This window comes from Geospiza fortis, unplaced genomic scaffold (assembly GCF_000277835.1).
Source record: "Geospiza fortis unplaced genomic scaffold, GeoFor_1.0 scaffold283, whole genome shotgun sequence".
Classification (NCBI taxonomy): Eukaryota; Metazoa; Chordata; class Aves; order Passeriformes; family Thraupidae; genus Geospiza; species Geospiza fortis.
Window position 1 is genome coordinate 499685 of NW_005054571.1, and position 13109 is coordinate 512793.

The 13109-nt window shown below is 42.9% G+C and overlaps 1 protein-coding gene across 1 annotated transcript in view; it reads left to right on the forward strand.

Annotated features, from left to right (window-relative positions):
- The window catches only part of PAXBP1 (PAX3 and PAX7 binding protein 1), a 22083-nt gene extending 15815 nt beyond the window's left edge, over nucleotides 1-6268 (forward strand). Inside the window, exons 11-17 of the mRNA XM_005429735.3 lie at nucleotides 867-1011; nucleotides 1190-1311; nucleotides 1885-1961; nucleotides 2209-2275; nucleotides 3800-3946; nucleotides 4361-4515; nucleotides 5692-6268. Coding sequence (XP_005429792.1) covers nucleotides 867-1011; nucleotides 1190-1311; nucleotides 1885-1961; nucleotides 2209-2275; nucleotides 3800-3946; nucleotides 4361-4515; nucleotides 5692-5809 — 831 coding nt within the window. The 3' untranslated portion in view covers nucleotides 5810-6268. The remainder of the gene's footprint in view (nucleotides 1-866; nucleotides 1012-1189; nucleotides 1312-1884; nucleotides 1962-2208; nucleotides 2276-3799; nucleotides 3947-4360; nucleotides 4516-5691) is intronic.
- Nucleotides 6269-13109: the final 6841 nt, after the last annotated feature.

The window sequence follows — 13109 nt, forward strand, 5'->3', positions numbered from 1 at the left end:
GTAGGGAACATGGGAAAGGCAGGACAGCACTGTGGCAGCCCAGTATCCCTGGCACACATTTGTTGTCCAGCCTGGATATCAATGCTTTCATGGGATGCCACCAGGACAAACAGTTCAGGCAGCTTTTGATTCCCTCTCTCAAAAGTGCTTTTTTTTTTTCCTTAACCTACCAAGAGAATATCTGTAGAAGGAGTTTTTCTATTTTCACCTCTACTTCAAGTGCAGAGGAGGGGAGGCATCACTTCTCTTCAGAGAAAGTTCAGAGTATTAAAATAATTTTATTAATTTGATATTTGACTTCATTAATCTAACAAGGAAAAATCTGAGAAAGACACCATCATAAAATTTCAGACATTTTTTTGTGCATTCTCATTTCCCTCATGCTATTTCTCTGAGTTTTCAGGTTGACAAAACAAAGCTCATATTAGTTGGAGACATGGTACAGAATTGTAAAGTCTAAGTGTATTCACTGCTCTCTGTTATTATCCTGGTAAGCATTTTGTTGAGGTAGAAAAATTACAAGGTGCTCATAGAAAGGGGTTTTAAATCCATAAGGCGTAATTTTAAAATGCAGCACAACTGAGCTGTACTTCAACTTATACCCTAATATATAGGCTTTTGTTTGGTTTAGGTGTAAGTAGAAATTAAAATCTGTGGGGCAAAAACTGTTAAAAAATCAGTCTTGCTTCAGCCATTTTCTCTTTTCATTGCATCTAGTGGCTGTGCTGGTAGGATGAATTGGTTCATTTGGCAGAGTGTTTTAAAGCTGTTTCTGTGAGTGTATCACACTTGCATACATGATACTTTTTCTATGTGTGACTTCAAATCTTCATTTAGGAATCTAACCCAAATTCTTTTTTTATTAGGGCAAGTGTCGAGATTTTGAAACAATGTTGTGGTTTGAGTCATTGCTGTTTTATGGCTGTGAAGAGCAGGAGCAGGTGAAAGATGATGCTGATATTTCACTGTTGCCTACCATTGTAGAGAGAGTTGTTCTTCCTAAATTAACAGGTAATTATAGGCTTCAAAATGGGAGGGAGGGGGTTGTGGAGTCTGATGCTTGTTTGTGCTTTCAGATTTTACTGTTTTGTAAATAATTGCATGGATTTGAGTATATAATACTGTATTTGTATAATAATTACTGTATTTGAGTATTTGTAAAGTGGAGTAATTCTTTAATCTCTTACAGTAATTTCTGAAAATATATGGGATCCCTTTTCTACCACACAGACATCTAGAATGGTAGCAATTGTACAGAAACTAATAGATGGATATCCCTCAGTGGTGAATGCAGAGAACAAAAATACACAAGTAAGTTGCTGGATTTTTTTCTTAATGTGTTGCATAAGTTAAGGAAGTTAAATACATTTTTAATACCTTATGTTGGAAAGTACAGCAAGAAAAAGAATTCTAAAATTATTTGGTGCTCTGCAACCTGATTGTGGGGAGTAAAGTATGGTGATAAATTAAAAGAAGGAACTCAGTGAAGCCTTCACAAAAGAGATACTAGAGATAACAAGGTACACCAGATGTAGTAAGACTTGCTGGTCTTCAGTTTTGCTGTAATGGTTGGCTACAAGTACTTGGGCTTTCCTTTTTTAGATCTTTGTAGCCTTTTCAAATGTATTGCCTGGAAATTGGGTTGTTTTACTTGCCTTCTGTGAATAGAGGAAGTGGTAATAAGAGTTCAAGTTTTAATTGAAAGTGTAGAATTTCTGCTCTGTTAATTTTTACGGACTTCTTTAAGACTATGTATTTATGTGCTCAAATATGTATGTTTACTGTTATGGTCACAAGTGTTCTTTGTTGCTTTAAAAATCAGTTTCTGAGTGTTTAACTATTAAGCAGTGCACTGGACATTTAAAACAAAATTACTTGTTTCAGATGCTTTTGAAGGCCTTGTTGCTAAGAATGAGGAGAACACTAGATGATGATGTATTCATGCCCTTGTATCCAAAAAAGTAAGTTTACTTTCAACTATGACCTTCTTAGCAAGTCACTGTGTTTGTCCATAGTTAAGAGGGTTTTTTCCCAGTGTGGTTCAGTGCCTGGGTACAGGAGATCTTTTGTTATTAGCACTTAGCAGAGACAAGAAGGATGAAAGGGAATATGTATGGAAGTGAGCTGTGTCTTGGAAGGAAAAAGCCAGCAAATTCAAGACAGAAGTGTGGTTTTGGTTGCTCATTAAAGAAATGTCTTACTTTCCAGCATCTTAGAAAACAAGAACTCTGGTCCGTATTTGTTTTTCCAACGTCAGTTTTGGTCCTCTGTTAAGGTAAGTCAGTAAATATGTCTGGTAAATCTTTGGTCTGAGACAGTGTAGCAATAAAATCCTCCTCAAATTTGTGGAAAACAATAGATGGAAACTGCTTCAACTTCACTTGCAAAACCTCCAACTCTGGATTCTTAGTCTTTGATAACGCACTGTGCCTTCCTCATAGTGTGTCCAGTCACTAGAGGTGTCCCCAGGGCTCACTTTTGGGCCCAGTCCTCTTTTATATCCTTACTGATGATCTGCATGAGGGGACTGAGTGGACCCTCAGTAAATTTGTGGATGGCACCAAGTTGGGCAGGAGTGTTGATCTGCTGGAGGGCAGGGAGGCTCTGCAGAGGGACCTGGATTGGTGAAGCCAGTGGGATGAGGGTCAGCAGGGCAAACTGCTGGGTCTCTACACTTTGTCCACAGTAACCCAGAACTGGAGGCTGAGTGGCTGGAAAGCCACTGGGCAGGAAAGGCCCTGGGCGTGCAGGTCAGCAGCAGCTGAAGGTGAGCCAGGTGAGCAAGAAGGTCAAGGGCACCTGGCCTGTGCCAGCAGTGGTGTGTCCAGAAGGACCATGGCAGGGATTGTCCCTCTGTGCTGGGCACTGCTGAGGCCACACCTCAAATGCTGTGTCCAGCTCTGGGCCTCCCAGTTCAGGGAGGACATTGAGGGGCTGGAGCATGTCCAGGGATGGGAACAGAGCTGGGAAGGGTCTAGAGGAGAAGTCCTGTGAGGAGCAGCTGAGGGAGTTGGGGTTGTTTAGCCTGGAAAAGAGGAGGTGGGGAAGGGGGAGACAGGACAGAGGCACCTTCTCACTGCCTGACAGTGGAGTGTGCTCCGGTGAGTCTGGCTCTGCTCCCAGGCAGCCTGCACCAGGATGAGAGGAAGTGTCCTTAAGCTCTGCCAGGAGAGCTTCAGGATGGACATCAGGAAGAGTTTTTTCACAGAAAGGATAATTAACCATGGGGATGGACTGCCTGGCAAGGTGGTGGAGTCTCATCCCTGGAGGGGTTTTGAAGAAAGACTCCATATTCTGGTCAAGTTGACAAGGTGGTGTTTGGTCTAAGAGTGGACTTGATCTCAGGGGTCTTTTCCAGCCTAATTGGTTTTGTTGTTGAAGAGGTTGTCAGGTGGAAGCACCATCATTTCAGCTTGGATGTTATGGGGTGACTTGGCTTACTCACCCCAGGTTTTTTATATCCTTGTGCTTGTTAGAATAAAATACCCTACTTTTGGGGAATGTGGGAGCTCAAAGCTGTGGCTGTCATAGTTTATTTCCAATAAAAGACTGTGAAGAAAATTAACTCTCAGCTAAACAGAAAAGTAGAGGCTGATGTTGATTGAACAACTGCTCTCCATGATCACACGAACAGAACTCTTCTCTGGAATTTTGTGTTCAAATGGCAGCAGCAAGGGAGACTGTATTCTGAATAGGTTTGCAAAACATTTAAAATATTTTAAAATGTTTGGTATGTTCGATCAACTCCCTGGTTTCAGTACATTTTGGAATAATTATTTTCCCTGTTTTGTATTTTTAGTTATTGGGAAACTTTCTCCAGTGGTATGGAATCCTCTCAAACAAAACTCTACAGGAGCTGTCCATAGATGGGTTGCTAAATAGATACATTCTTATGGCTTTTCAAAACTCAGAGTATGGAGAGGACAGCATTAAGAAAGCTCAAAGTGTAAGTAAAATCAAGCAATGTTTAAAGTAATAGATTTAAACTGAAAGGAAAATATAAAACTTGACATTGCCTATGAAATCTTGGCTTTGATACCTCAAAAGCTGTAGTCAGTGAAAAATAGTTTTTTGGGGTTTTTTGCTTTTGGTTGTTTTTTTTTTTCCCTGGTGTAGTATACAGACTAAAGAAAGAACCTTCTCTGGCTCATGCCTGTAGATGGATTAGGTATACTGTGGGTTTCAGTGCTTTACTGCTTGGATTTTGGTGTGGGTTTTTTTTGGTAGTTTTCTCATTTTTTCACTCAGCTGGGCCTTATCCCTGCAGTCTTGCTAGGCAAACTTCACAAGTTATACATGTTACATAGCTTTAAAATTTTTGTTACATTGTGTTTAACTTCCTTTTTCCCATGTTTCATAGGTAATTGCTTGCTTCCCTAAGCAGTGGTTCGCTAATCTAACAGGAGACAAGACTATTTCTCAGCTAGAAAACTTCTGTAGATACCTTGTTCACCTGGCTGATACAATTTACAGAAACAGCATTGGTTGCTCTGATGTAGAGAAGAGAAATGCCAGGTAACTTACTTTGAGTTCAGTTCTTGTGATTTATTTTGCCTGTGCATGCAAACATGGGTAACTCTCTCCATCCTGCTGTGTGTCTTTGGAAACTTCTTTGAATTCACATGTCAGAAATGGATATTTTTAAGGTGTCTGAATATAGCAACTGCTGGAAATACTGGAACACTGATAATACATTTTGCACTACTGCTTAGTGTCCTGGATTCATAAGGGGATTTATAAAAAGTAGGGAGAAGCACTTTTTATATGAGCAGATACTGTCAGGACAAGGGGGAGTGGCTTTAAACCTGCAGGAGGAGATATTTGTGTTAGATGTTGGGAAGGAATTCTTGGCTGTGAAGGTGGTGAGGCCCTGGCACAGGCTGCCCAGAGAAGCTTCTTGTCCCTAGAAATGTTCTGTGCCAGCTTGGATGGAGCTCTAAGCAATCTTGTCTGCTGGAAGGTGTCCCTGTCCATGGCAGGGAGCTAGACTGAGATAAGCTTTAAGGTGCCTTCCAACCCAAAGCATTCTGTGATTCTGCCAAATTTTGTAGCTACCATGTTTGGACTGTTCCACCTTGTGAGCCTGTTGCTGATTCCCGAGTAGTGGCTTCTAAATTCCAAACTGTCCTTTGTAAACAGTTCAAAAGTTCTGACTATTTACACAAGCAACTAGATGAACCTGTTTTGCCTGAGATCCAAGAGTAATTTTACTTGAATCCAATGATCAGCTTAATTAAAAGTTTGCATTAGACACGTTACTGCTGGCCAAGTAAGCTGACATACAATGGGAACAGCAACAGCACAGGAATGAACAATCTTGGTACAGTCCTGTGTTTCAGTGTAACAGTTTGGGATTTTATTTAAGTTTTTGAACTCTCTTGTTTTGCTGGTGTGTTTCTAAATTTGAAAGAACTTTCTTCACCAGGTGAAATGATAATGTGGTAAAATTTTTTATTGAAAGAGAAACATCCAATTATCCTATTTTCATAGCAGGTTCTAATTTGATTTCTATCTTCTGTCTTGCTTTTTCCCAGCATTTAACTAATCTGTTGCCTTTACCTCATTAAGCCAATATAATATCTGCAACAGGAATATGAAATATATGACTCCATAATGTAGTCTTCTGTTGAAAAATTAATCAATGTCATTGATTGTTCTGTTTCTGTATTGACTTTCCTGCCTCTTTTTTAGGGAGCACATCAAGCAGATCATAAAGCTTCTAGCAAGTATCCGAGCTCTGGATCATGCCATTACTGTTGCAAATGATCACAACGTAAAAGAGTTCAAGATTCTAATAGAAGGAAAATAGACTTTTCCCAGCACTCATTTTGAGCTTTAAAACCATTCCTGATATGTAATTTATGTACATATGTAAAGTTTCTTAAACTGTAAAGTATTGATCTTGGTTTTAATACAAAGTGCATTCTTATATACAGCATCCTTAAAAATAAAAATCATTGACTTCATTGAAAACAAAAATGGAATCCCAAGATTGTCATCTTTCCAGAAACAGGATTTTTCCTCAAGTTTCTCAAAATCTTGTTCACAAAAATACTTTGTGCCCATAATCAGTGGTCATCTACCTGTTAATTGTTCCATGGTTAACTGGAATGTGTATAATAGATTCTGTGTAATACAGTGATGCATATATTTATACCACCATGTTGCTTTCACACTGGATATAGAGATGTTGTACTGTTGCAATAAGCTTTTCATTTGCTAAAAAATACTTATTTTGAAAATAAAATGATCGTATTATTGGTCAAAAGGGCTGGTAAAACATTCAAATATGTGAAAAGTCATGAGTTGAGGAATAGGGGCACATTGAAGTGGATCCTGACCTTTAAAAAGCAGCTCTGCACTCCAAGTGGAGTAACTACAAGGTGGTTTGCATTCAGAAAATGGAACTCTTACCACTGTTCTTCAAAAGGAAGATCTGGTTAAATGGTGAAGTATTTTCTTTTATACAGGCAAACACTGAGAATTTGTGATTATTGTGCATGTGTAGATGGTGGCACTACCTAAGCTCAAAACACCTTTCATTAGTAGGACTAGTGGTTTAGCTCTGAATTGTGGAGCCTCCTTCCTTTTCTAAATTGCTTAAGTTGTGTCAGGATTGGGGGGAGAGGTGGTTGGGTTTGGTTTGGTTCTTTTTGTTTGTTTGCTTTGTTTGTTTTGTTTTGTAATGTCATTCATGGAACCTATTTCTTTAGGTTAGAGTGTCTGAAGATATGGAGCAAAATGAAGGTATTTTGAAACCTTTGAAGTATTTATATTGTAAATATTAAAATGTTACACTTCTCACTGTTAGGAAAATTAATCCACAAACACCAGAGATTTATGTCCAAAAAGGAGACAGAGGAGTCCTTTTACTTTATTCAAATAAAGGGAGAGGTCATGGGGCATTCCCCTGGCATCTCTCAAATTTTTGGAGGATGCAGCCTCCTTTTTATCCTGATTTCCTGGGCACATTTCCCTCTCTCTTTCCCCACTGGCTGAGGTACTGGAGAGGTACAGACTCCCCAGCCTGATACTGAAGATTCCCCTCTAATGTATATACCTCCCTTTTAATTTTTAATTCTTATGGAATTTAGGGGTTTTTCCCATTGTTTCTTTCCTCTTTCAATGTCTAATTTCATTTATCAGCAAACCTAAAGTTTATTTGTAAAAGCAAATATCTTTTTCCATTCATCAATCAGTGGAATCCTTCCCATTGTCTCTTATTTTCCAGAGCTAGTTTTATCTACCAGCAGACCGACAGCTTGTTTGTAAAGACAAATCAGTCTTCCTGTCACCACTAAATATTATCTAAGTGTAGTCCTAAAAACCCCAAGGTGTTTAATTTAAATGTAAGTGAAAACCACTTCAAAAATCTGTTGATATACATGAGAACACTAGTGACTTGATCTTGGTGTCCGAGGCAGGTGGAGAGCTGTAATACGCTTAAGAGCTTTTCTCCATGTGTGCCCACCTTTTTTTCAGGGAACTGTAGCAATTAATCTTCATACTAAATAATATTTATGCTTATGGCATGTGATAGAAATGAATATATTAAATACATACCATTGGTAACATGGACACTGCCTTGGGACACGATAGTTGTTTTTTGAGCAGTTGGGATTGATGGAGCACACTCAGAAATACCTGCTTTTAAAAATTGCTTCAATAAACGCATCTGTCAAGGAGTTGTTGCAGTACAACTTGGTAAGCTTTGTTGCTTTAGGAAGGGAGTGAAGGAAGTGATGTGGGTACTGGTTCTGGTTGACTATTCCAATATGTCAGAAAAAAATAATCTTTCAAAGCTGGATTTCTCAAATGAACACAACAGGATTAATACTGGAATTCACATACCTACGTTAATCATAGTTTAGATATTTTAAATAATATTGCAGTTGTAGTTGCATGATTTAATAGTGACAGATTGGATCTTTCTCTGCTAAAAATGTTACTGATTTCAGTATCTTGAAGAGGCCCTGAAGGGAGCCTGTAAGAGAGCTGGAGAGGGTTGTTGGAGATGGGCTGGGAAGTGACAGGTAAGTGTCGATTGGAGCTGAGGGAGCAGTCACACTTCTCTTTATTATTGATACTGTTGCTGTTACTGGCTTTTTCTCTCCTCGCTTTTTTTCTAGGAAATTGTTCCTATCTCAACCCATGATCTTCACCTTTTGTGCCTCCAAATCTCCTGCCTTGGGGAGGGGGAGAAGTGAGCAAGTGGCTCATAGTTTAGAGTGGTTTCAGTGGGAGCAGTAAATCTGGAAGTACCATTCCTACACCATGACAGCTATAGTTGGGTCCCAGTGTGAGGCACAATGAGGGCACAAACCCACAAAAGAGTGGCTTGGAAACAAATTTGATCTCAGCATTTGCTGTATTAGGTCCAGGGTCACTGGTCACAGTGGTGCTTGGTCTGTCCATGTGGGTATGGTTCCTCACCCTGGCTCTGTTCCTGTATGTGCTCCTCGGGGTGACCTTTTACAGAGCAGGGACAGGGATCAGCATTTCTCTGTTGCTGTACTGTGGCAGGTGAGTTTGTGACACGGTAACACCAAGGGCAATGAGGGTCCTCTGGGATGTGTATTCAGTGCTGCTCTCCTGCCCTTTGAAGTCCATTAATAACCATACCTCATCCTGGGGGGGGAACAGGGGAAGGATGATTTTCTCCATTTTCCCCCCTTTTCCTCCTTCAGGCCTGTTACAACAGCTTTTGAGCATTTTTAATTGCCTCTGGATGGTAAGAAAGCCTGTTCCTGTTGGTATGTGTCAGTGCAGGCCACACTGTGTTCAGAGTCACCTTTGGAGGCAGAACAGAGATTTCCAAGGAGGCCATTCAGAGACCTGTCCTGAGGGGGAATAGTCAAGAGTGGCATGGAACGTGCGAGAAATTGGCCAATTTTTTGAGACATTCTCTGCTCTGGTGGTTTGGGAGTTCACCCCTGAACAACCACAGGACTCTGCTAAAGTGACAGAATATTTGCAAGGAGATGCTGTGTCAGCTGCAGAGACGAGCAGCTTACTGCAGTGTGCTGGGCCCTGGCTACTCTTTATTGCACACTGGTGGTCAGTGGAGAGCACCCTCAGGGGAGGAGGAGGAGGAAACAGCAACAGCGCCACAGCCACGGCAACTGCAGCTGAGCCAGGGAACAGCCCGTGCTGGGAGCAGCCACCCCTGCAGGGAACAAGGAATCCAAGACAAAACCAGCTCAGTTAGTGAGGGATGGCAGAGCAGGGCCCTCAGAACAGGGGCAGGAGGCCGGGCCAGAGAAAATCACCTGGTCCATGTGCCCAGGTGAGTTGTAAGATGTGTGAGAAGGTCCCAGCTGCCAGTTAGGTGAGCCCCTGGGGACCTGGCTACTCCAGTGCTGGGATATCCTGGCCCACGATATGGAAGGGGATGGTAGTGAAGCCAAGCAGCTGGGATCCTCGTCCTGGGATGTGAACATTGACAAGGGCATCGGGAAGAGCACAAAAACTCTCAGGCTCTGTAGGCAACTCCTGCCAAGTGTGAGGGAAAGGCATTGTCCCAGGGATGATCGAGTGGTGCATGGAGGCATGTGGAACACCATGGAGCAAGGTACCCAGTGTCTTGGAGAGAATTAGGGGTGCTGGAGATAATCTATAAGGATTCAAATGAGGAGCAATCCCCTGTAAATCCAGATGAAGTCCAGTGTGCACAAACTCTGCGGCAGAAGTTCTGACAGAGCGTGCCAGTGTCATATGGCAGGTCATTGGCAGTGCTGTCATGGAAAGAAGAACAATGAGTAGTTATCAAACTTCTTTATCAAACTCCAGCTATATGAAGTATTTTTCTGCCCTCCCCAGCCCTGTGTCTTGTCCATGGAAAGACTTTCCAAGGACCTGCAGCAATTTAAAGAGGGCTACCAGTGATTAAAAGAAGTGTCCCACATCCCAGCCCTAGAGCCTGGAGACTCTGCTATTGGAAGCAGGAACCTTCTGCTTGAGAGAGAGGGTGCACACCACGAGTAACCTTTGCTTTTACCTTCATGACTATGGGGAGCACATAAAGAAGTGGGATGGAAAACCCACCTCTGGCCTGGCAGCACAGGTATAAGTGCCTTTCCCATTTCCTGTGGACAAGTCCTCAGACACAACAAAGACTGATGTTACTTCCCATCCTCTTCAAGGATTCCAGTTGAAGTTTACAAGAAGTGAGCAGTGAGTACCAGGATGAGAGCTAGAGGGGCCCTCTCTCCTGCCAGGTGGAGGGAAAGGACAATCTGATCTATTGGACTGTGTGGATCCAATGGCCTGGCATGGGATATAAGGCTTTAATTGACACTGGTGCACAAAGCACCCTGATGCCATCAAGATATGTAGGGGCAGAATCCATCTGTATTTCTGGGGTGACAGGGGCATCCCAACAGTGACTGTGCTGGAAGATGAGTGAGCCTGACTGCCAACAAATGGCAGAATCACCCCATTGTGACTGGCCCAGAGGCCCAGGACATCCTGGGCATAGATACCTTCTCCTGAGGCAATCTCAAGGACCCAAAAGGACACAATTGGGCTTTTGGGATAGCTGCTGTGGACACAGGAAATTAAACAGCTACAGCTCACACAGAAAAAATGTACCAGTAAAAAAAGAATTGCTGGACTGCCCCTTCTCCTCACTGCCTATCAGTGCACCACAAACACTGGGGCTATGCACTCTTCGTGCCAGCTGTATGTAGGGTCTCATTCTCCTGCAGTCTGGTGAGTCCATGTGCCAATTTGAAATCTCCAATAACCCCCAGAGTAAGGTCCTAGAACAAAAAGAAAGTGCTGGGCATCACTTTCTACTTGCAGCCTGTGCACAGCCTGGTGCTGTTCAGTTTCCTTGTCTATGTACCTTCCCATTCTTTCCCTCTTACAGACGCAAGACCCCAAACAGTTCACTAACTGCTCCCACGCTAAGTGTCCCAACAAAAAGCCTGTGGTGAATTTTACCTTCCCCGTTGCAGTTGCTCAGCTCCACACAATGGCGGCAGTGTAGTGGCAAAAGAAGTAAATGTTCTGATTCTCCAGGAGCAATGAAGTGCGCACATCCCAAGCTGAAATTGTCAGTACTGGCAAGAAGCAATGTGCCAGGGCCGAAAAGTTCGTCTGGCCTTCAGATTCCATTTGCAGCCCTTAATTCACATCACGCTCTAGCAGCATTCACTCCCTCTTACGGCCGGTAAACTGCTGTTCCATGGGAAGGAGAACCTGGAGATGCAGGTTTGTTTCTAATGCTGATCATAGGCTGCCCACTGGAGGTGAAGGCCAGCCACAGCTTTCCAGCCTGGCACCTGTTGTGTTGGAGCAATCCTTGGATTTATTCGATTTTTGAGCTTAGCCTGAAATTTCCAAAGTGGGGTCCAGGAACTGAATGGACAGTACCATTCCTTAGGAAATACAGAACATAATGCCAGTGTTGCTGCTGCAGATCACAAGCTTCCAAAGGAAGGTAAAGGCCAGCAAGAACTTTGTCCTAAAATGTTTTTTGTGCAAGCAACCCTTGGATGTGTTCAAAATTCCAGGAGGTATCCTGAAAGAGAACAACAGTTCTTTTACATGGGAAGGAAAACAACTAGACCACGTGTTACAGTAGGAGAAAACAACTTACCCAGGGGAGGTAAAGCCCAGCAACACTTATTCCCTTTGCAGCTTGGATCCATTTGTCAGAGCTAGTGTCCTGAATGTGAATCATATCACCTTTCCTTGGAAATATAAACAAGCTCATCCTGCAGATGAGAGGCTGCCTCACAGAGGTGAAGGCCAGCAACTGCTTTCTGTTCTGCAACCTCCTGTGTGGGATCATTCCCTGGGTATATTCGGTTGAGCAGTGGTATCCAAACTTGTAGGAGAGAGAGAGAAAGGGGGTGAAACAGCCTTCCTGGACAAGGAGAGCACTTTGCCCCAGTGCTTCTTGTATAGATGGTAGGCTGCCCAGGCAAGGTAAACAGCAACAAAACATTTCTTGGGACATTATTTTTTTTGTGAGAGTAATCCTGTGCCCTATTTAGTTTTCAAGATTGAATTTAAATTTTGCATGTGCCCTCCAAAAAGTGAATGGTATCTTTCCTTGTGAAGGAAAGCATGTAGCCCCAGTGGTGGCTGAAGTCACAAGTCTGCTCAGGAGACCTAAAGCCAGTAACAGTTTGTTCTCTTGGGGCCTCCTGTATAGCCTCAATTTTGGAACCCATTGAGATTTGAAGGCTGTATTCCAATTTTGGATGTGGGCTCCAGAACGTGGATGAGACTGCATTTCCTTGGGCAGAAAAGCACTAAGCTCAATATTGTTGGAGCAGTCAGCCAATGAGAGAGAAGGACCAGTATCAGCTTTGTGTTCTGGCATCTTTTGTTTGGGAGCAACCCCTGGATGTCTTTAATCATGGTGCTCAGATTCAAATTTTGGAGGAGGTATTCTGAAATTTATGGCAGCACCATTCAACTTGGCAAGGAAAGCACTCAGTCCCCATGGTGGCGATGCAGATGAGAGGTAAAGGCCAGCACAAGCTTTCTGTCATGGTACCTTTTGTTTGGGCTCAAAGCCCAGACTGATTCTTTTTTGGAGGTGGTAACCAAATAGGGGATGTTGTCATCTGAAGACTATGAGAGTAAATAATTTATTCTGATGTATCTGGTTTGCTATCCTTGATCTTGTAGGACAAAGACAAATTCCCACCAACACTGAGACTATTGTGCATTCCTCCCCAAAGAAAAGTAGTGACATCCTATTCCAGAATCCCACCTCTGGGATTTGCAGCTGGGCTCCAAAATGGAATATGTTCAAGATTCGCTCCTGTGGGGGGAAGGGGCAAAGATTATGAAGCTGGGACACCCTGGGACGAAGCAATCCATCATAAGTAAAGCATACCTTTTGTTCCAGAAAGTTCCCTGTTATCCACCTGTCCATTGGATCTCTCCCTAAAGACCACCCTCTCCCCGTTCCCCTATTGGTGTACCCCAGTCACCCCACAAAAAGACCACCCCTGTACCCCCGTCCTAGTGGTCAAAGGGCACCCCCGAGCCTGCCTACTCCTTCCCCCTTTATAAACCCCGTTCCCGCCCGGCTTCGGGGCTCGGCACCTCGGCTCCGGTACCCTTCAGCAGAGCTGCCCCCCTCTTTC